The 21,191-nt window shown below is 39.1% G+C and overlaps 1 protein-coding gene across 2 annotated transcripts; it reads left to right on the top strand.

The window, feature by feature from the left end:
- The first annotated feature begins 52 nt into the window (after positions 1-52).
- Positions 53-20,718, top strand: LOC106605124 (CD2-associated protein). 2 transcript variants are annotated; one of them, XM_014200457.2, is made up of 17 exons: positions 53-238; positions 1,444-1,601; positions 1,888-1,945; positions 2,490-2,599; positions 3,591-3,681; positions 3,793-3,854; positions 3,965-4,010; positions 4,884-4,978; positions 6,502-6,603; positions 7,127-7,178; positions 14,849-14,899; positions 15,108-15,231; positions 16,698-16,863; positions 18,046-18,099; positions 18,348-18,538; positions 18,941-19,004; positions 19,326-20,718. In XM_014200457.2, the coding sequence occupies exons 1-17, from the start codon at positions 235-237 to the stop codon at positions 19,362-19,364; spliced, it is 1,467 nt and encodes a 488-aa protein (XP_014055932.1). In that variant the 5' UTR covers positions 53-234; the 3' UTR covers positions 19,365-20,718. The 2 variants fall into 2 exon arrangements, with proteins under 2 accessions (XP_014055932.1, XP_014055933.1); XM_014200458.2 differs by lacking the exon at positions 18,046-18,099.
- Positions 20,719-21,191: the final 473 nt, after the last annotated feature.

The raw sequence follows: 21,191 nt of genomic DNA, 5'->3' as shown, positions 1-21,191 counted from the left end.
ACTCTCTCGCTTGCTCTCTCTGACCCATCCTCTTCCTGGCTGGTGGCTTGTCATGACTAGCCGAAGTAGATGTTAATGATTGACTAGAGGGAAGGAGGGCCCTGGCTAGCCATATATAGCTTTGCTTCTTGGGCAATACTTTCTTTCAGTTCTCCTTCTGTAGCATGTGTCTCTGTGATCTGAAGAGGGTTTACATACAAGTCTAGAAGAGAGAGTAAAGCTTTCTAAGAAGTCATGGGTAAGTGCATTGTAACTGTGTTGTCCGTTCAGCAGTGTCTAGAAGGGTTTTGGGGAATGTTTACAATGTCTGTCAATCAATCAGTTATATTCAGGGAAATTATTTGTATTCCCAATTAATAGTTGCGAGTGGAGGTGTTTTTAGTGTACCAGATATGTAGGCCTGTTCATGGTTCTAGATTATACACCCTCTTTGTTACAAAACAGACAGAGATAATGATCTTGCTTCTTTATTATCCAGAAAACAAAGGGGTAGTAGGTCTCTGGGTGTCCACTATACTTTTGTATTTGGTGTTGCAGGGTTGCTTCTTAGCTAGCATTGACATAAATGCCTAAAGCCAGGTAAACAGGTTAGCACTAGTACTTGCAGTGGCTAAGGTACATTTTTTCATTATTTTCTTACTTACAGGTTGGTTGTAGGCAATGGGTGTGTGTGGTACTGAATCATTTTTTATATTCCTTGCCTAAAAACTACTTGAACAGAAACCTTTTCACTATCCCAGGGCAAATTCCAAACTGTACTGTTTGGTATCCATTTTGCTGCCCCAGTACTGTACTGTAACCTTGGTTTACATACATGTTGTTCAAACACAAATATGCTGCAGGAGACGGATTTGGTTTACAAAGGCCTTGGTGTTTAGTCAGAAAAAAACAAAAGCTTTTCTTGCCTGTGATTTACTGTACGTTCCAAACACAATAATCTTGATGTCACATTGTTGTCCATTGCAACTCTACTAGTGTCCTCCAGCCATGCATGGAACATACCATATAGCCTGTTGAAACAAGCATTGCCTTTCTAGACGTTGGGGCACATTACCTGTCTAATGAGTCCAAATAAACTTGCAATACCATTACCCTTCTCACACTATGCAGCCAAGCGGAGTCAAACAAGCTGGTTATATACCCACCATAGTTGCCAAAACCATGCTAGAGAGAACAATGTGAAAGGCAATATCCATGCCAGCACAGTACGGTTTGGATCAGCACAATAGTGTGAAAAGGGTCCACGTAATCTCTCTCCCCCTCCCCGTGTCTTTGAGTTACCAGACTATGGTGTTAACCTTCTAGATGTTGGGCCACATTATTTGTTAAATGACTCTAAATAACTGCAGTTCCTCAAGCAATATTGTTAGGTCTGTTTGAAAAGAGAATGAAACTTGCAACATCATATTCTCTTCCCCCTCCTCCCCTATTTGTGTGTCTCAGAGGTGCTGGTGCTGATAGCCTTTGAGGGCACAATGGGAGATGAGATGACGGTGCAGGTGGGAGACGTAGTGACGAGTGTCACCAATGCCAGCGAGGAGGGCTGGCTGGAGGGGGAACTGAGGGGCAAGAGGGGCATCTTCCCCTCTAACTTCGTCAAGGTACGGTATGTCCATCAAGAGTTTGCCTTCATGCCTTCAGTCCCAGGATTAGGATTAATACCATCTCAATTCAGTCAACGAAGGAAGTCAGATGAAATGATATTCTGTCAAGGAACTGAAATTCCATTATTTCAGTTTACTTCCTTCCTTGACTGACTTGAAATCGATTTGACCACAACTCTGATCAGCCTACTGTTTGTGCATTTTCATGAACTACCCATTGTATACTGTATTACTTGACTCGCTTTTTCCTTGTATGTGTTTGTATCTTTTATTTCCCACACAGGAGGTGCCAGTGTATTTGATAGGTGACAGCAAGAGGGAACCAAGAAGTCTACGGAAATGTATGTCACTCTCCAATGTCTTTAAACCTCCACTACCATGATACACTGCTTATTGTGTTTCCCATAACTTGATCCGTAACAAAAACTGTATCCAGATATGTTTCCCAGTCTATCAAACATGAACCCTGTTTTGTACTGAAATATGGAAGTGTTTTGGTTTGTGCCCATCGAGATACACACACGTTGTCAGCAAGACAGGCTGAAACAAGTAATTAAAGGACTTGTGTAGATATACAGCCTCGCCTGCTAGCACCAAGCTTAATTATAATGTACAAAGAAGGAACAGATGAAAACCACACAGAGTCTACTGTTATGGCACAGTCCCTTTGAGGGATTCAATTAGTTACAACACGAAGAAGCTTCCATTCTTCTAGTCATGCTCTGAGTCTGGGGTCTATAAGTTATCATATTGAGACTTCTGTATTTGTTTAATTCTAAATTTCTCTACTGAATTTCTATTCATCATTAGTTTTAATTATTATTTTACAATAATAAGAACAGTTTTGACTAATTTTGTGGCTGGTACAATGCTTTGTTCATGCAGCAAGGATGATTACACCAACAAGGAAGTGTGAGGTGGCCTTTGCCTACAGTCCCTTGAATGAGGACGAGCTGGAGCTGGTTGTTGGGGAGACCATTGAGATCCTCAGAGAGGTAAAGTGCTGCTTTTATCATTACTGACACACTAGATTATCAATCGATGGGAAAACACTTGAAAACATACTAGAGAAGGAATCTCAAACAAATATCCCACAAGACAATTTAACGAGGCCCTAGACCCAAATTATTTTGAGACCCCTGCTATAGAGTATCAGTGTAAATGAGTTGTAGGTTGTTGGAGAGAACATTAGCTTCTCTATTTAGAAGGATATGTTTATGTTTTTACTTAACAATTGGAGTGTCATATCATATTTACTTTCTTTGTATCATATCTCTAATGGCAAATTCATGAGCATGAGGGAACAACCACAAATCATTTATCTTCTTTGCCGAGCTAGATATGATACTAAAATGTTACCCCTCCAAAAGCTCCGAAAAACAAAAAGTCGCACAGACATTTCCAGCAATGCATATTCATTGTGATATTTCCCCAAGATTATCCTGAGCAATCACGTTTCTCGCACACATTACAACTTTACTTTGAGGTGTGTACAGATGTTGGCTCTTCATTTGAGCCAGTTTGCTACAGCAGGAAAATAATCCTGCAGTAGTAACAGGAAATTATAGTTATTATGTGGATCACAGGAGGTTGGTGGCACCTTAATTGGGGAGCACAGGCTCGTGGTAATGGTTTCACCGTTCTAGACATTATTATAAGCCGTCCTCCCCTCATATAGCCTCCACTGATGTGGATTAGAATTCATGGATATTTCACAAGAAATTACAAACTTCAGAAACCTTTTTAAACCTCAAATACACTCAGAGTTTTACATTTCCTGCATTGCAGGAAAGTTCTCCTGCAACAGGGTGATCAAATTAAGATCCTACATCTGTAGACACTATGCTGACCAAACCTGTTTTGAGAATTCCTATGCATGTGGATGATTGGTGAAACATGCTCTGTTATACGGTGCTATTCTTATATTTCTGTTTCTGTTTCTTTTTACTTCTCTCTTTTTTTCTTCTCTCTTTTAACACCTGACAGATTGAAGATGGGTGGTGGATGGGAATGAAAAGTGGTAAAGTGGGAGCGTTTCCATCAAACTTCACCAAAGAGATATTTGTCTCTCCAAAAGGTGGGATTTTCAAATGGCCTTTTTTTTTGCACTGCGGAGTTACTGTACGTGTTCTGAGAGTGGACTTGAATCAATATATCCTTATAGAACTTCCTTCTCAATCTTTTTCAGATGTCAAGCATAATGAGAGCAAAACAAGACCCAAACTCTCAGATACAATGTTTAGTAAAGAGGTATGGAATGCAAGATAAATCAAAATACAATACATATGGGATGTTTTTCTCCTGAAAACATAGGTGTGAGATGCCATTGATTAATTTAATACATTTGTTTTTTTGTTAAGACAAAGCTACCTCAGAGGACGAGTGTTAGGAACAAAACAAAAAATGGTAAGTTTTTATAGTTCTTATTCCTACTTTATGTATGTAGTATAAATGAGTGGACTGCATTTTTAAATACATTTTAAATTGTAAAATAAAAGGTCCATCCTTGTACCCCTCATCAAATTCATCCTCCTTGTGGGAGAGACTTTTTGATACATTGAATGAAACTGCAAAGCAATGTCTCCGCTGAATATAGACATGTTCTGACGTACTACAACAACAGTGAGACCTCTGCTTGTGACAAGTTCTATTTTTGGACCAAACTACCACTTAGGCAGGTGTCCACAAAGAATAGACAGCCACATCATTGGCATGTGACAGTCAGTAATTCCCGCAGTTTACCCAATAGGTTATGTGGGTGTGGGCCCACAGAAACTTTGACGTTAACCCTGGCTTGATGTCACAGTTTAATGTGGAAAGAAGTCAGTGGTTCAAACAGGTTAATCTCAAAGCTTCACAGTTCACACCCTTCACAGAAAAAGATATGGATGTATGGACTGATATTCTTCCTTGTCAATTGGTTAGTCATGATGTGTAGCGTAAAGCACTTCAGTAAAAATACTTTCAAGTACTACTTAAGTTGTTTTTTGGTGTATCTGTACTTTACTATTTATATTTTTGAAAATGTTTAGTTTTACTTCACTACATTCCTAAAGAAAATAATATACTTTTTACTCCATACATTTTCCCTGATACCCAAAAGTACTCATTACATGTTGAGTGCTTAGCAGGACAGGAAAATTGTCCAATTCACACACTTATCAAGAGAACAAGTGGTCATCCCTACTGACTCTGATCTGGCAGACTCACTAACCTATTCCAGCCATGCATTGCTTAGGTTCTCTTTATAACACTCCCTTCTCTTTTATGTCTACTCAGTGAAAGAATGTTGTCAAGTCATGTTCGACTATCCAGCCTTGACCGAGGATGAGTTAAATCTGAAGAAGGGAGACATTGTTACAATCATCACCAAGGTTTGGGTCTTTGTACGAATGCTGTCATCCATGTTCCCCAATACAATATACTGTACCTTCATGACTTTATGCCTTTTGGGACCAAAATCAAGAATATTCTGCTCCAGTTTCAGACTACAATAAACCTGGTTATACAATTTCATAAATATTTTTTCTCCTCTTCAACCAGACAAACCTGTTAAGTGACTTGTGAGCAATTCCGTGAAAATATGTGCCACTAGACGACAAAGCATGCACAATTACATAAGTAGGGAAAACATCCAAAAATCTGATGGTATAAATTATATTCCAAATTACAGTGGTGTAAAGTAACTACATTAAGTAAAAATACTTTAAAGTATTACTTAAGTAGTTTTTTGGGGTATCTGTACTTTACTTGACTTTTTATATTTTTGACAACTTTACTCCAATACATTTTTAAAGAAAATATGTACTTTTTACTCCCATACATTTTCCCTTACACCCAAAAGTACTTGTTACATTTCGAATGTTCATGGTAGGACAATAATGTTGTCCAATTCACGCATGTACAGTATCAATATAATGTATTGTCACACCTACTGCCTATATATATATATATATATATATATATATATATATATATATATACAGTACCAGTCAAAAGTTTGAACACACCTACTCATTCAAGGGTTTTTCCTTATTTTTGCTATTTTCTACATTGTAGAATAATAGTGAAGACATCAAAACTATGAAATAACACATATTGAATCATGTAGTAACCAAAAAAGTGTTAAACAATTTGAGATTCTTCAAAGTAGCCACCCTCTGCCTTGATAACAGTTTTGCACACTCTTGGCATGCTCTCAACCAGCTTCATGAGGTAGTCACCTGGAATGAGTTTCAATGAACAGGTATGCCTTGTTAAAAGTTAATTTGTGGAATATCTTTCCTTCTTAATATGTTTCAGCCAATCAGTTGTGTTGTGACAAGGCAGGGGTGGTATACAGAAAAAAGCCTCCATATTATGGCAAGAACAGCTCAAATAAGCAAAGAGAAACGACAGTCCATCATTACACTTTTTTTGGTTCCAAAATGATTCCATATGTGTTATTTCATAGTTTTGATGTCTCCACTATTATTCTACAATGTAGAAAACGGTAAAAATAAAGAAAAACCCTTGAATGAGTAGGTGTGTCCAAACTTTTGACTTGTACAAATATGACAATTGAATACTTTTTCCACCACTGTACTTAAAAGAGGTTAAGTATATTTAAAACCAGATACTTTTCGACTTTTACTCAAGTAGTATTTTCCTGGGTGACCTTTACTTTTACTTGAGTAATTTTCTATTAAGGAATCTTTACTTTTACTCAAGTATGATAATTGAGTACTTTTTTCCCACACTGCCAAATTATAAGTGGAAAAGGGAGGTTTATGATAACTTTGAAGATCAGATAATAGTGTCCACTGTGGGCAATGACCATGGTCCTCATGGACATTGTAGTTTTTTGAACTATGTGTAGTTTTTTGAGTTGCTTTTTACACAATCTCTTCTTCTGAAGGAAACAGAGGACGAGGGCTGGTGGGAGGGAGAGATGAACGGACGTAGAGGTTTTTTCCCCGACAACTTCGTCATGGTGATACCGACGACTGATGGTCTCCAAGTGAGTTGTAGCAAAGAATGAAGGAAATGTTCCCAGCAATGGTCTTGCTGTAGCCCTGTGAATGGGAATTTCCCCCCAACACATTCCAGGGGGGTTTAGCCATTACATTACACTGACCTAAGCAGCTATGACACCAACCAGTAATGAACACGAGCTATTTATTAGACCGCAACATGTCAATAAAAACAAAGCCCTTCATCTACAGTTGGCTGACATAAAAATAAAAATACATTTCCAGTCAGGTCTTTCTTATATAACTAGCTTATAAAGGTTTCTGACTCAAAGATCTCTTCAACATCCGCAGTTTAGGAGTCACTGACAAACATTTCTGTCTGTGGAAAGAGTGTGTTAGTTTACTTTTAATTGTATTCATTTTATATCATTTTTTTTAAATAAAACAATACAAGACAAGAAGAATGGCCGCTTGCATCACTGGGTGATCTAATCAGTGGGTGTGTGTTACTGCAAATAGAGAGTAAAGAGAGACTGAGCCAACCTGTGTTATCCGTCCCTTTTCCTCCAGTCTGGGAGCACCAGCCAACCACCTGCGCGCCGTGACACGGAAAGACGCTCAGGTAAAGACAGCAACTTCCTGTTTTAACAGAGAGACCAGTGCAACAGGATATACTGTTACACCAGTTAGTCCATGATACCAATATGACAGTACAGAATGTCTTGTGATTTAGATGCTGACGATGGAACTAATGAGGTTTAACAGAATAGCTGGTACAACAAAACATACTGTGACACCCATAGAGTTCCCAATAAATTACTTTTATAATTAGTATTAGTGTATTAATATTTTAATTCCTAATTCTATGGTGACACCAATATGAACACCAATATGATTTAGAGATGCTAATGGGAGCTGAATTAGAGAATTCTCACACAACGAAATGGCTACGGTTGCTAATGTTTTCATCTGCGGTGGTGTTCAGTCTGGAACGTTGTTCATGTTTTGGGGTGTGTGAGGTTGTTGTTTTAGCAGCTGAATATGAGATTTTGCGTGGTCCAAATGGCTTCCTGAATATTTCAAAATCAAGGTCTTTGTATTTTACAGATACTGTTCCTGTAGATGGAAAACAGACATTAACATAGGCATGTTACAAAAAATGTTATACTTTTATTAGCAAACCAGACCACAGACACACTCAAATTTCTTCAGTCCAAACCACATAGGCAAATCTTATGTAAGTGAAACCCCCCCCCCCCCCCCTAAAGACCAATATAATGCAGGAAAGCCCCAGAATACTCAGCTATTTTGGCGTCAAATTCACACAACCACACCTATATTAAAACCTCTTGGCGTTCCCCTAGGATAGGGGGCGCTAAAGCGATTTTTGGAAAAAATGTGTGCCCATTTTAAACGGCCTCCTACTCAAACTCAGAAGCTAGGATATGCATATAATTAATACTTGTGGATAGAAAACACCCTAAAGTTTCTAAAACTGTTTGAATGGTGTCTGTGAGTATAACAGAACTCATATGGCAGTCAAAACCCCGAGACAGATGGAAACAGGAAGTGGAATTCTGAATTGCGAACTCAACTTCATCACGTTGCCTATTAATCACACCGTGAGCTATGGTTCATTGAGCACTTCCTATTGCTTCCACTAGATGTCCCCAGTCTTCACAAAGTGGTTTGAGCCTTCTACTGTTAAAACTGAATGAATGAGACGCTGTGGAACGTGGTCACACGGAGAGGGCCATCACCATTATGACGCCGGCGCCCCTGGTTACCCTCCCATTTCGAAACGTTTTGAAACACAATGCAATCGTCCCCCTCGAATCTTATTGGCTCTCTTGTTGAAAAACGCCCTGAAGATTTATGTTATACAACGTTTGACATGTTTGAACGAACCTAAATGGGAAAAAAATGCATTTTCTCGAAATGGCTGTCCCGAGGCCGACGAAGCATTTGGATCAGCCTTCAGACGCGTTAACAAGAACAAGCTCTTGGAACATAAAGGAGTCATTTTTTCAAACGAAAATACATTTGTTGTGGACCTGGGATTCCTGGAAGTGCTTTCTGATGAAGGCAACCAAAGGTAAGGGATTATTGACAATAGTATACAAGACTAGATGTGATATGCGATTGTTCCAAGATGGCTAGCCTATTGCTATTGCTAGCCTATTGTTCTGAGTATCGCATCCCCTTTTATCGCAAAGTGTGATTACCCAGTAAAGTTATTTTTAAATCTGGCATTACAGGTGCTTTCAAGAGATATTCATCTATAAATCTTAGAATGACAATATTACATTTTAAAAATGTTTTCGAATAGTAATTTAGTAAATTGTAGCTCTGTTTCATCGGATGCATTTGAGGGAAAATAGTTAGTCAACGTTACGCACCGATGTAAAATGCTGTTTTTATATATAAATATGAACTTTATCGAACAAAAGAATGCATGTATTGTGTAACATGATGTCCTAGGTGTGTCATCTGATGAAGATTGTCAAAGGTTAGTGCTGCATTTAGCTGTTTTTTGGTTATTTGTGATGCATGTGGTTGGTCGGAAAATGGCTATGTGGCTACTTTTACGATATACTCCTCTAACATAATCTAATGTTTTGCTTTTGCTGTAAAGCCTTTTTGAAATCTGACAACGTGGTTCGATTCAGGAGAGGTGTATCTATAAAACGATATAATTTGGAAAAAATATTGAATTTTTTTTAAATAAAATTTTGTTATGCTAATGGCGATATGATTTTTCGCTGGATGGAGGGACGGAGGCCGCACAGGGGTTAACGGATGTAACTGGTAACAGGTTAGATACTTGGACAATCTAAAATGTGGTTTGTATGATATAAATGGAAGCTCCCAATCATCCTTATTTCAGATACTAGTTTTTCTTGCCTCTCAGTTATCTATAGCTACACATCATACAACGAAGTCAGGTAGCATAAATGATTGTTCATTGTTGAAGTTTCAAAGCCGTTCAAATGTTTCAATTTGACCTCTCTTGACCTGATCAAGTCTAAATCAATCAAATCAAATCAATCAATCAATCAAATTTATTTTTATATAGCCCTTCGTACATCAGCTGATATTCTCAAAGTGCTGTACAGAAACCCAGCCTAAAACCCCAAACAGCAAGCAAAGCATGTGAAAGAAGCACGGTGGCTAGGAAAAACTCCCTAGGAAAAACTCCCTAGAAAGGCCTAAAGTCCTAGCATTTTAATATGTGGTATATTTAGTCTCAACGTTTTGATGACTGCGTGTTGTTCAATGAAGGAATAGACCCACTGGGCGCACCACATCATTTCAATGTGGATAATAAAGTTATCAATGGCGTTCAAGATTCTGAACAGAAGATTATAGCAATTGTGAAGCTCTCCACAGACCTGCGACAACCTTTGCATGCTATCTTGAACATATGATTACATAAGAAGAAATGTATAGCTACAGTAACCTCACAGTGGCCATGGATGTGTTAATCATTTTTAGGATGAATGTTACATTCATTTGTAAGATAGACTTAACTTTTACTGTATTAAAAAAGTAATATTGAATTGTGCTTGGTTGACAACGCAACCAAACATTAACATTTAAAAAAGATGCATCTACCTCTTGGTTAGTTCCATCTGAGTCACTGGCTTAATCCCATTCTTTAACTTTGATTTTTTAATTGGAGATGTGAATCCAACATATAATTTGTTACCTTGTCGACAAGATCATTTATTATATTTCAAAAATGATATTGTGTTTGGTTGTCAACTCCTGGATAGTTCCATCTGTGCCACTGACTTGTGACTTTAATTCCAGTTTGTCTACAAATTAATAATTGATATGTTATATTCACGTCTCTATCGCAACCAAATATCTACATTTAAAAATAGGACTAAATAAAATTAAATCAAACTTTAAATGCACTAAATGAAGTTTGATTTGATTTAACCCTATTCTTTAACTTAGATTTTTGGTTGAGATGGAGTCGTGAATCCAACATATCAGACAAACTGGAATTAAAGTCATATTGAGTCAGTCGTACAGATGGAAGCAAAGCAAAAACTGTCCTTCAAATGTTAATATTTGGTTGCGTTGACAACCAAACACAATTCAATTCAATATTACATTACATTTGAAATCAACCAGAGCTTGAAACCCTAAGCCTATTATAAACAACAATAGCTGTTGATGACTTTGCAAATGCTATAGGCCTAAATAGCATCATTGATGTTAAATGAGTGGTAAAGTATGGTCACATTTAATTTGTTCTGTTCAACCTACCCTTTGGAATGACTTTGATAGCAACAGCGAATCTATTCATTTTCTAAGTGGAGAACACTCAACCATCGTTCTCACGATAGCACATTGGTAATAGTCAGTGATGAATTACATAGCTGCAGTACCAGTCAAAATTTTGGACACACCAACTCATTCCAGGGTTTTTCTTTATTTTTACTATTTTCTACATTGTAACAGTAGTGTAAAGTACTTAAGTAAAAATACTGTTGGCTACTTTTACCACTACATTCCTAAAGAAAATAATGTACTTTTTACTCCATACATTTTCCCTGACACCGAAAAGTACTCGTTACATTTTGACAGGACAGTGGTCCAACTCACACACTTATCAAGAGAACATCCCTGGTCATTCTTACTGCCTCTGATCTGGCGGACTCACTAAACACAAATGCTTCATTTGGAGAAAAAAAAGAAAGAAAAAAAGAAAGAAAACGGTGCCGTCTGCTTTGCTTAGTATAAGGAATTTGAAATGATTTATACTTTTACTATTGATACTTAAATATATTTTAGAAATTCAATTTACTTTTGATACTTACATATATTTTAAACCAAATACTTTTAGACTTTTACTCAAGTAGTATTTTACTGGGTGACTTTCACTTTTACTTTTCTATTAAGGTACCTTAACTTCTACTCAAGTATGACAATTTAATACTTTTTCCACCACTGCATTGTAGAATAATAGTGAAGACATCAAAACTATGAACACATATGGAATCATGTATTAACCAAAAAAGTGTTAACCAAATCAAAACATTTGAGATTCTTCAAAGTAGCCACACTTTGATGACAGCTTTGCACACTCTTGGCATTGTCTCAACTAGCTTCATGAAGTAGTCACAGGGAATGCATTTCAATTAACAGGTGTGCCTTGTTAAAAGTTCATTTGTGGAATTTCTTTCCTTAATGCGTTTCAGCCAATCAGTTGTGTTGTGACAAGGTAGGTGTGAAATACAGAAGATAGCCCTATTCGGTAAAAGACCAAGTCCATATTATGGCAAGAACAGCTCAAATAAGCAAAACGAAATGACAGTCCATCATTACTTTAAGACATGAAGGTCAGTCAATACGGAAAGTGTCGAGAACTTTGAACGTTTCTACCATCAAGCGCTATGATGAAACTGGCTCTCATGAGGACCGCCACAGGAAAGGAAGACCCAGAGTTACCTCTGCTACAAAGGATAAGTTCATTAGAGTTACCAGCCTCAGATTGCAGCCCAAATAAATGCTTCACAGAGTTCAAGTAACAGACACATCTCAACATCAACTGTTCAGAGGAGAATGCGTAAATCAGGCCTTCATGGTCGAATTGCTGCAAAGAATCCACTGCTAAAGGACACCAGTAAGAAGAAAATACTTGCTTAGGCCAAGAAACACGAGCAATGGACATTAGACCAGTGGAAATCTGTCCTTTAGTCTGATGAGTCCAAATTTGCGATTTTTGGTTCCAACCACCGTGTCTTTGTGAGATGCGGAGTAAGTGAATGGATGATCTCCGCATGTGTGGTTCCCCCCGTGAAGCATGGAGGAGGAGGTGTGATGGTGTGGGTGTGCTTTGCTGGTGATTTATTTACAATTCAAGGCACTTTACCAGCATGGCTACCACAGCATTCTGCAGCGATAAGCCATCCCATCTGGTTTGCGCTTAGTGGGACTGTCATTTGTTTTTCAACAGGACAATGACCCAAAACACACCTCCAGGCTGTGTAAGGGCTATTTGACCAAGAAGGAGAGTGATGGAGTGCTGTATCAGTTGACCTGGCCTCCACAATCATCTGACCTCAACCCAATTGAGATGGTTTGGGATGAGTTGGACTGCAGAGTGAAGGAAAAGCAGCCAACATATGTTTTCCAACTCCTTTAAGACAGTTGGAAAATCATTCCTCATGAAGCTGGTTGAAAGAATGCCAGGAGTGTGCAAAGCTGTCATCAAGGCAAAGGGTGGCTACTCTGAAGAATCTAATATCTAAAATATATTTTTTGGGTTACTACATGACTCCATATGTGTTATTTATTTCATAGTTTTTATGTCCTCACTATTATTCTACAATGCGGAAAATAGTTCAACTAAAGAAAAACCTTTTAAATGATTAGGAGTGTTCAAACTTTGGCTGGTACTGTAAGCAGGGCTTGGTTAAAACCCTGGATGGGAGACCAAAGGGGAGCTATAAATAAGTTATCCAGTATGAGGTGCTGCCTAGCCTAATGATCTGACATTGTTTAAAAGATACAAATGCAACATATTTGATGTTGAAATGTGATGACATAATCCTGTGGTTGTAATTTCACCCTCAAAACAACAGTTGACGTGGATTGCTTCTTTGAAATCCAATGTCGTTTCCATGTAGATTCCATGTCACAATACGCTGACAAATTACATTCAAACAACGGTGATTCAACCAGTTTGTTCCCAGTGGGGAGGGATAGACAGCATGTAACACATGTTTTGCTTTAAACGGTAAAGCGGATGTGGGAGTCCAATCTTGAGACTGTCAGTAGAACACATAGCAGGATGTGGTTCACAAGCAGGTTTTTTTATCTAAGTGCACCAGATCTTGTTTCAAACACACACTTCTGCTGACGGTACAACTTGTGTTTAAGACGCTAACTGTTAGTTAGCTGTTAGGCTGGATGTTTCTTCCCAGCTTTAAATAAATCAAGCCTTTCTAATTGAATACAAAGCGTACACAACATTAAGATGCAATATTTCAATCACATAATGTATTTTAATAATGAAATCTGTGCACAAATACTCAAAGAATTTTGTTATTGCTACAAGACCCCTTTGATTGAAGTTTTGAGGCACTGGCCCTTGCTGAACAATAACAAACGTTCATATCTTGCTGTTTGAGTTTGAGTTCAAACATTAAAAGGCCTAACAGTCATTTGGAGATAATATCATCCCAACTCAAAACTGCACTTGAATCCCTCCACCCCACCCCATCGCTCCTACTACTCCATTGGCGTCTAGTGTCACTGGGGGGTTGCAGTTATGTCACAGGAAGTCATACACCATGATGGAGAGGGGAATGTAATACAGTTGGTCACATGACCTGGCTGAGATGCCTTGGAGGAAGCCAGGGGGTGAGGGACCGTAGAGAGCTCTGTCTGTCACAGTGGCTTTTCACAAGCGGCCCAAGCAGCCAACTCTGCAACAACACTAGTGCTTCACATTGGTGCAAGGGCTTGGTCAGGGAGTTTTACATGTGCTTTGAACTGAGAAGGTAGGCTCTATTCTCATTCATTTACCATCGGTACTCAGTCTGTGGAATTCATCATCACCAGTCTCTTTCGGTGGTTTATTGTCTTAAATGTCAGCATGACACTCATCATGTTCTTCCTCTGTATCTTGAGAGATGTGCTAAAAGCTATAACGCAGATTCATGTTGTTATTGACTTGGCTGTATTGTGGTCCGTTCCCTTAACTGCACTCTGGTTGATCATTTCTTCTTTTATTAAACACTATGATTGCTTGGTAAACTCTTAATGGTAATTGAAAGGCAGAATATTGTGCATTGTCAAAAGACTCTCCCATAAGTCTATTATACATAGCTGTTCACACTTGAGGGATCTCCTTTGTGATAAATAAGTTAGTTTCACCTCCCAAGCCAAGGCCTTCTCAAGGGAGATTATTTGGAGCAGTAACTACAGTATGTTGGATTCTGTAGGATTCTATTGGACACAGCTGTGAACTAGCCTGCTCCTATGACATGCAGAATCTTGGCTTCGCATGCCACTATGCTGGTTAGAATTTAATATCAACTCAAATGGAAGAAAATTAACAAAGTTTCTGCGCTACATGAATATTCATTTGCATTTTAATGAAATTATGCTAAGTACATTTTTGCAGAGAATTATTAACCCTGGGGGTCTGCGTCTTGATGCTGTTGTACACTCACCGTTGTCATAGCGAAGAGAACAACACACCAGTAGCAAGATAGATAGCTGTGGCCGTGTATAATATGGTGTGTATTTTGTGCTCTTATGGTCTTCTAGTCAAGGCAGAGGGTTCAGCGATGGAGAAGAGCAGCCCTGCAAAAGCAAAAGGTAATATACAGTATGTTGATACCGTTCAATTAAAGTACAGTTTTACTGTGTCTGTAGTCTCATTTAACCAGATGTTGTATTAAATTATACTTTAAAATACAGAGGAGATGATGCTTTACAATTATACCAAGGTGTGTGCGTTGTTAACAAGTACGTACGAGTACAGTTTGCTTACTAGTAATGCTTAAATGTGCACATGTGCGCACAGATGAGAAACCAGAGAGTAAAGACCTGAGAAGCAACCCCCCAACCAAAGTCAAGCTCCCTGCTCCAAGTAGACCTGCACTACCACCTCCAGTGAAGGACAAGCCTCTGAAGTTTGGTAGTAGCAAGTGAGTGATTCTACAATATCTACTACTGTTCAAAAGTTTGGGGTCACTTCTAAATGTCATTGTTTTTTAAAGAATATCATTTTTTATGTCCATTAAAATAACATCAAATTGATCAGTGAACAGGCGACTCCGGGGATGCTGGCCTTCTAGGCAGAGTTGCAAAGAGAACGCCATATCTCAGACTGGCCAATAAAAAGAAAAGATTAAGATGGGCAAAAGAACACAGACACTGGACAGAGGAACTCTGCCTAGAAGGCCAGCATCCCGGAGTCGCCTCTTCACTGTTGACGTTGAGACTGGTGTTCTGCGGGTCCTATTCAATGAAGCTGCCAGTTGAGGACTTGTGAGGCGTCTGTTTCTCAAACTACATTTTTTTCTCAGTCAACACCAACTATTTAGGTAAAGTATGGAGGTATAGTAGTGCCAACATGAATGCAATCTTAATCCAATGTTGACACTAATATCACTCCATAGTATCAAGTATGAACGTAAATAGTGAGACTTGTAAATGAAGGATTGCTTCATGAAGCATTGCTTTCAGACTTTGTTACTGATCAGAATGGACAAATAGGGCACTCATATGGAAGCCTTAGTAGTTATATAATTGCAAAAGCCACTAATAAGAAAAGCAAAAGGTCTATGTCAAGACAGGAACTGTTGATTCTCTTTAAACTGGCAAGGAAGGCGAGTGTGGAGGAGAGTTTTGGTTGGTGCCTAGGTTACTATAGCACATAGTCTTCATGTCTTAATGCTGAATTGCCAGGATTCCCAAAACTTGAGCGGTGCACTGGAAACTCTGGGATGAGTCAGTGTGGGCCTAAACAGACGAGAGCAGCCCATTTCCTGTTTCCTGAACAACACACACACACACACACACACACACACACACACACACACACACACACACACACACACACACACACGCGCACACACACACACAAACACGACTGGGAAAACAAAAAAGGCCGTCTTTACCAAGGGGCAACTGACAAAGAAAAAGCCATTCGGAATGTTCTTTCCGAGTAACTGTCACATGTTGGAGGCAATGCAATGATAGTGTGGCCTTGGCTAAAAGCATTTCGCTTATTTGTAAAATTCCCTTGGGATTAAATCATTATACTTGCAAAGGTCAAACAAGTTTGTATATTTTATTAAAAGCTATTGCGTCTTTTTGTTCTAGTGAGGGTGTGGACGTTAAAAGGGGAAGTCTTAATGCTTGGCTTAACATTAACTCACTGAGGTTTCAATATGCAGTACATCAGCACTTGCCTCTAAAAGCACGCAACAGGAAACAGGATGCCACTTTTTCCACACTGAACCACAACAATTTTCATCAAAAGAACATCTCAAGTGTAGAAAATGAAGCATATCTTTCAGTTTTCTTCCTCTAAATCACAGCAGTTGGCCTGAAATAATGAATGTTTAATTTCTCTGAAAAAAAATGCCTACCTATTTTCCCCCATTAGAGCCAATGGCGATCTCCCTCCCCTTTCACCAAAATGTTCAGAGGAGAGCAACTCGGACCAGTTTGACGGAGTGGAGGTGTCCCCTGAGAAACTGAGTCACCCCACAGCCAACAGAGCCAAACCCCCACAGAGACGACCCCCGTCAGCCCTCGTCACCAGTCCACAGGTATGGTCCTGTGTGGCTCAGTTGGTAGAGCATGGTGTTTGCAACGCCAGGGTCGTGGGTCCGATTCCCATGGGGGACCAGTACGGGGAAGAAAAAAAAATGTATGCAATGTATGCATTCACTACTGTAAGTTGCTCTGGATAAGAGCGTCTGCTAAATTACTAAAATGTATGGCAACAATATATTTGGTCCCGTGTGGCTCAGTTGGTAGAGCATGGTGTTTGCAACACCAGGGTTGTGGGTTTGATTCCCACGGGGGACCAGTACAGAAGGAAAAATATTTATGAAATGTATGCATTCACTACTGTAAGTCGCTCTGGATAAGAGTGTCTGCTAAATGACTAAAATGTGAATGTATTACATTATTATGGTACAGAATGCACCTCTGTACAGTGTACATGTTATGACATACTAAGAACAGAAGCATTTCGCTACACCCACAATGACATTTACTAAATATGTGTATGCAACCAAAAGAATGGTATTTGATTTGATTTAGGACAGCTCACATATTAGAACAGAGTCACACATCCATGGAAGCTGTCAGAGTTACTTTGAGTAACACACAGTTATGTTTCCTCTGAAACCACAGGGAGACAATGTGGCTTAATCACATGACGCATGACACATCACATGATGGGTAGACCCCCCCAACCCTTAGGTTATCATAGAGATGATGATACAATCCCTGATTTGTCTATTGTCATGACGCTACCAGTCCATATCTGCCCAAAGGTGCACACTATACTCCACACCCCCTCTGAAACCACAGGGGGGCAGTGTGGCCTAACACTCATCATGTAGTGACATTATGAACCCACAACCCCAGGTTAACATAGAGATGATGATACATTCTCTGGTTAGTCTGATGTCATTTTCTGATGTCACGCCACAAGTACATATCTGCCTAGAGGAATCATTGTCATCACAGTCATAGGGGAATATCAGTGGAGAATAGTGGCCCTTGTTAGATTACATTCCTCCAGAGTTCCCCTGAAGACTATTCGTTCGTATGACGTGGCCCATCTGGCCCACTAAGTCTTAACTCACCCGCCCAGAGAGAGAGATGGCCTGTTCATAAGTGGCTTGACAAGTTGCATGCCATGAAGGGTTAGTGAGGCCATGATGTGAGGAATGACTCTTAAAAAGTCATTAAGGTCATTGTTGTTGTTCTAACCCTAGGCTCTGAGTGGCAGGGACCAGACAGAAGCAGAAAAATTGCCTAAACTGCTGGAGGTTTGCAAAATTGACTTTGATTCCATATACATGAATAATCTATCATCATGTTAGGCCTTGCTGGCACGAACATAGAAGACAAAATTAACATAACGGCAATGTATCTCTCTCAAAGTATCAATTAGCCACAAAGTAACAACTGACTTGAAATAAGCTTACTGAGATTGAATAGATTTTAAAGGGCTTGAATTCTGGACCTGTCAATCCTTGACAATCAAACTGAGAGATACCTTGCCTAAACATTGCAGATTTCAGAAAGTCATTCACCACCATCCAAGCCTGAGCATCCTACCAAGAATCCAGTACCCTCCAGGCTAGCGCTTCCCAAGGCTGTAGTGGAGACCAGGGCAACCCAGGAGGAGAAGCCTTCTCTGGACAGCCTACACGCTGAGGTCAGGGAGCTGAAGATGGCTCTGGAGCTGCTGCAAAACAGACATGAGTAAGTGGCATTACACATTTATTCAGACTTCTAGATAACCAGGTTAAAAACTTGAGGAATCTGGGACATTAACCCGTTTGTTCAATGGTTCCACCAAGCTATTTTCAACGATTTTGATAATAGGCAAAATCTACAGCGCACCCAAAAAATGATTAGTGAAGGTGCTGAAGGCAAAATGCAAAACTGGAAAGACAGGAAAACGTCTCTGCACACTTCCAGTCAGACCTCACATATCCTGGTTAAACCAGACTGAATGCTGGGCTCACCATTGTTGAAACAATTCAGTATGGATTAACCAGGCTACATCTCTCCTGCCAAAAATGTAAACCATTCCTTCATTTTTGAACTCTTCTTTGACCTCTTAGTGCATCGATTGATATATTTTCTGTTCTTTCTTTGTAGACGAGACATACAGGAACTGAAAGAGGAACTGAGAGACGAGAGAAACAAACGTGTGGTGCTGCAGGTATGTGGAATATTTACAGTGAGCTCCAAAAGTATTGGGACAGTGACACATTTTTGGTTCTTTTGGCTCTGTACTCCAGCACTTTGAATTTAAAATGATACCATGACTGAGGTTAAAGTGCAGACTGTTAAATATCACACAAATATTGCACAAATATCGCACAAATAGCATACCCCCAAGACATGCTAACCTCCCCTGTTATTGTAATAGTGAGAGGTTAGCATGACTAGTTTTGAACATACAGTGGAAACATACAATGTTTGGAGCATAACACAAGCTTTTGATTTAACTGAATATTAACACAATGTTTCCCCTATGCAGGAGGAGGTACATGGTCTTAGGACTAAACATTCATTCTAACTGACACCGTGACCGGGCGGTACATCTAAGTAAGGCTCTGTAATGTCATTCCCTTGAACACAAACTTGAAGTGAAATTAAAATGTTCCTGGCATTGGAGTGCAAGAGCAGATGGAAAGGATACGTCTGCTTCCTCTGCAGACATACCAGCTGAGGCCACATTAGGGGCTGGAATCAATCCGTATCTCTGAAGTATCACGGAAGATCCGCTTTATAGCTCGATTAAAAATGTAAAGGCAATGTTCCCGCGTTTGCATTTAAGGTAAACGCTGCATCGGAAATGACCTTTAAAGGGATACTTTGGGATTTTGGCAATGAAGTCTTTTATCTACTTCCCCGGCGTCAGATGAACCCGTGGATACCATTTTTATGTCTCTGTGTGCAGTTTGAAAGAATTTGCTAACTAGCATTAGCACAATTTCTAACTAGCGTTAGTGCAATGACTGGAAGTATCTACTAGCATGCTAGTAGATACTTCCAGTCATAGCATGCTAGTAGATACTTCCAGTCATTGCACTAACGCTAGTTAGAAATTGTGCTAATGCTAGTAGATACCATAGACTTCTAGCCATTGCCCTAACTCTAGTTAGCATTGGCTCACAAAACTACCTCTAACATTGAGTTAATCTGACTCTGAGGAAATAGATAAAGGGCTTCATTGCCAAAATCCCGAAGTATACCTTTACATTTTAACATGGACCTTCCGCGATACTTTCGCGATAACGATTGAATACAGCCCTAGATTGTAGTCTTCCATTTTGTTTGAGGACATTCTGGACTTGATTGGCAAGGGACCAAAATTGGCAAGGGGCCAAAATGCTTTGTATATATCGACCAAAATACTTTGTAGCCGGGATTCAATTCAAGGTGGGTTATAGCACAGCACACAATACAACTGACAATGTGTCTTTTAAAGGACTTTTCCCCAATATTTACATGGTAAACACTGCACACGTTGGACCAAGCCTAAATCACTTTTAAAAGTATGTTATAGTGTGCCGTGCTTTAACACGGCGCACTCAATGTCTTGCATTGAATCCCGGCCTTTGGATAGAAAATATGTTTTATTTTATATTGATGACATTGTATATTTCATTGAAAGAACAACACCAACCTAAAATACAGAGGACTGGTTTTATACATTGAATGTGGGCCACGTTTCTCAGTGATTATTTTCCTGTAAAAGCATATTTCTTATTTTTATAAGCATGTTTGGGAATATTTTAAGCATAAGTGTTTGCGGAACATGAGTCAACTGAACAAATTACTTGTATCTTTTGTGTAAACTGCCATTGTATATAAGAGTAACTATTTTGTCTCTTTTTTAAAATATAAAATATAACCTGTCCAAAATACTCCAGTGACTCAGCAATTATTCTGCAATGCTGCATGCATCCATTGGGAGGCACTTTTGTACTATTGTTCTGAATTCAGTGCTGCATTGTAGTTGGCTTTCAGTCCACAAAAACAAAACTATATTTTGTTAATTCCGTATAAATTAACCTTTTTCTCATTTTTGGACGTGTCTTTTAGAATAGGTGCCAGGGGGTCACACTTGTGATCTAAATGTTAAATTAGTGATATAAAGGGTAAAGTGAAACTAATTAAAACCTTGAAAATACAAACACACTGAAATTAAATGATCCGCCAGTGAAACATGTCGGTATTATACTTTTGCAGCTGGATAAAAGTGGTTGCGTCAGTCACACCAGAACATTAACTTATAGCATACTGAAACTGAAAACAAGTTGACTCAGCACAATGAACAAAAATAGAGGATGAAGGAAGAAAAACAAGGAGAGATTTACTGTTGGATATTTGATAAGAT

This window comes from Salmo salar, chromosome ssa05 (assembly GCF_905237065.1).
Source record: "Salmo salar chromosome ssa05, Ssal_v3.1, whole genome shotgun sequence".
Lineage (NCBI taxonomy): Eukaryota > Metazoa > Chordata > Actinopteri > Salmoniformes > Salmonidae > Salmo > Salmo salar.
This window is presented reverse-complemented; position numbering and strand designations above follow the sequence as displayed.

Coding starts and splice junctions, on each gene's coding strand:
- LOC106605124 (XM_014200457.2), top strand. Junction 1,946..2,489: donor ACCAAGAAGTCTACGGAAAT/GTATGTCACTCT, acceptor TTGTTCATGCAG/CAAGGATGATTACACCAACA. Junction 3,682..3,792: donor GATATTTGTCTCTCCAAAAG/GTGGGATTTTCA, acceptor AATCTTTTTCAG/ATGTCAAGCATAATGAGAGC.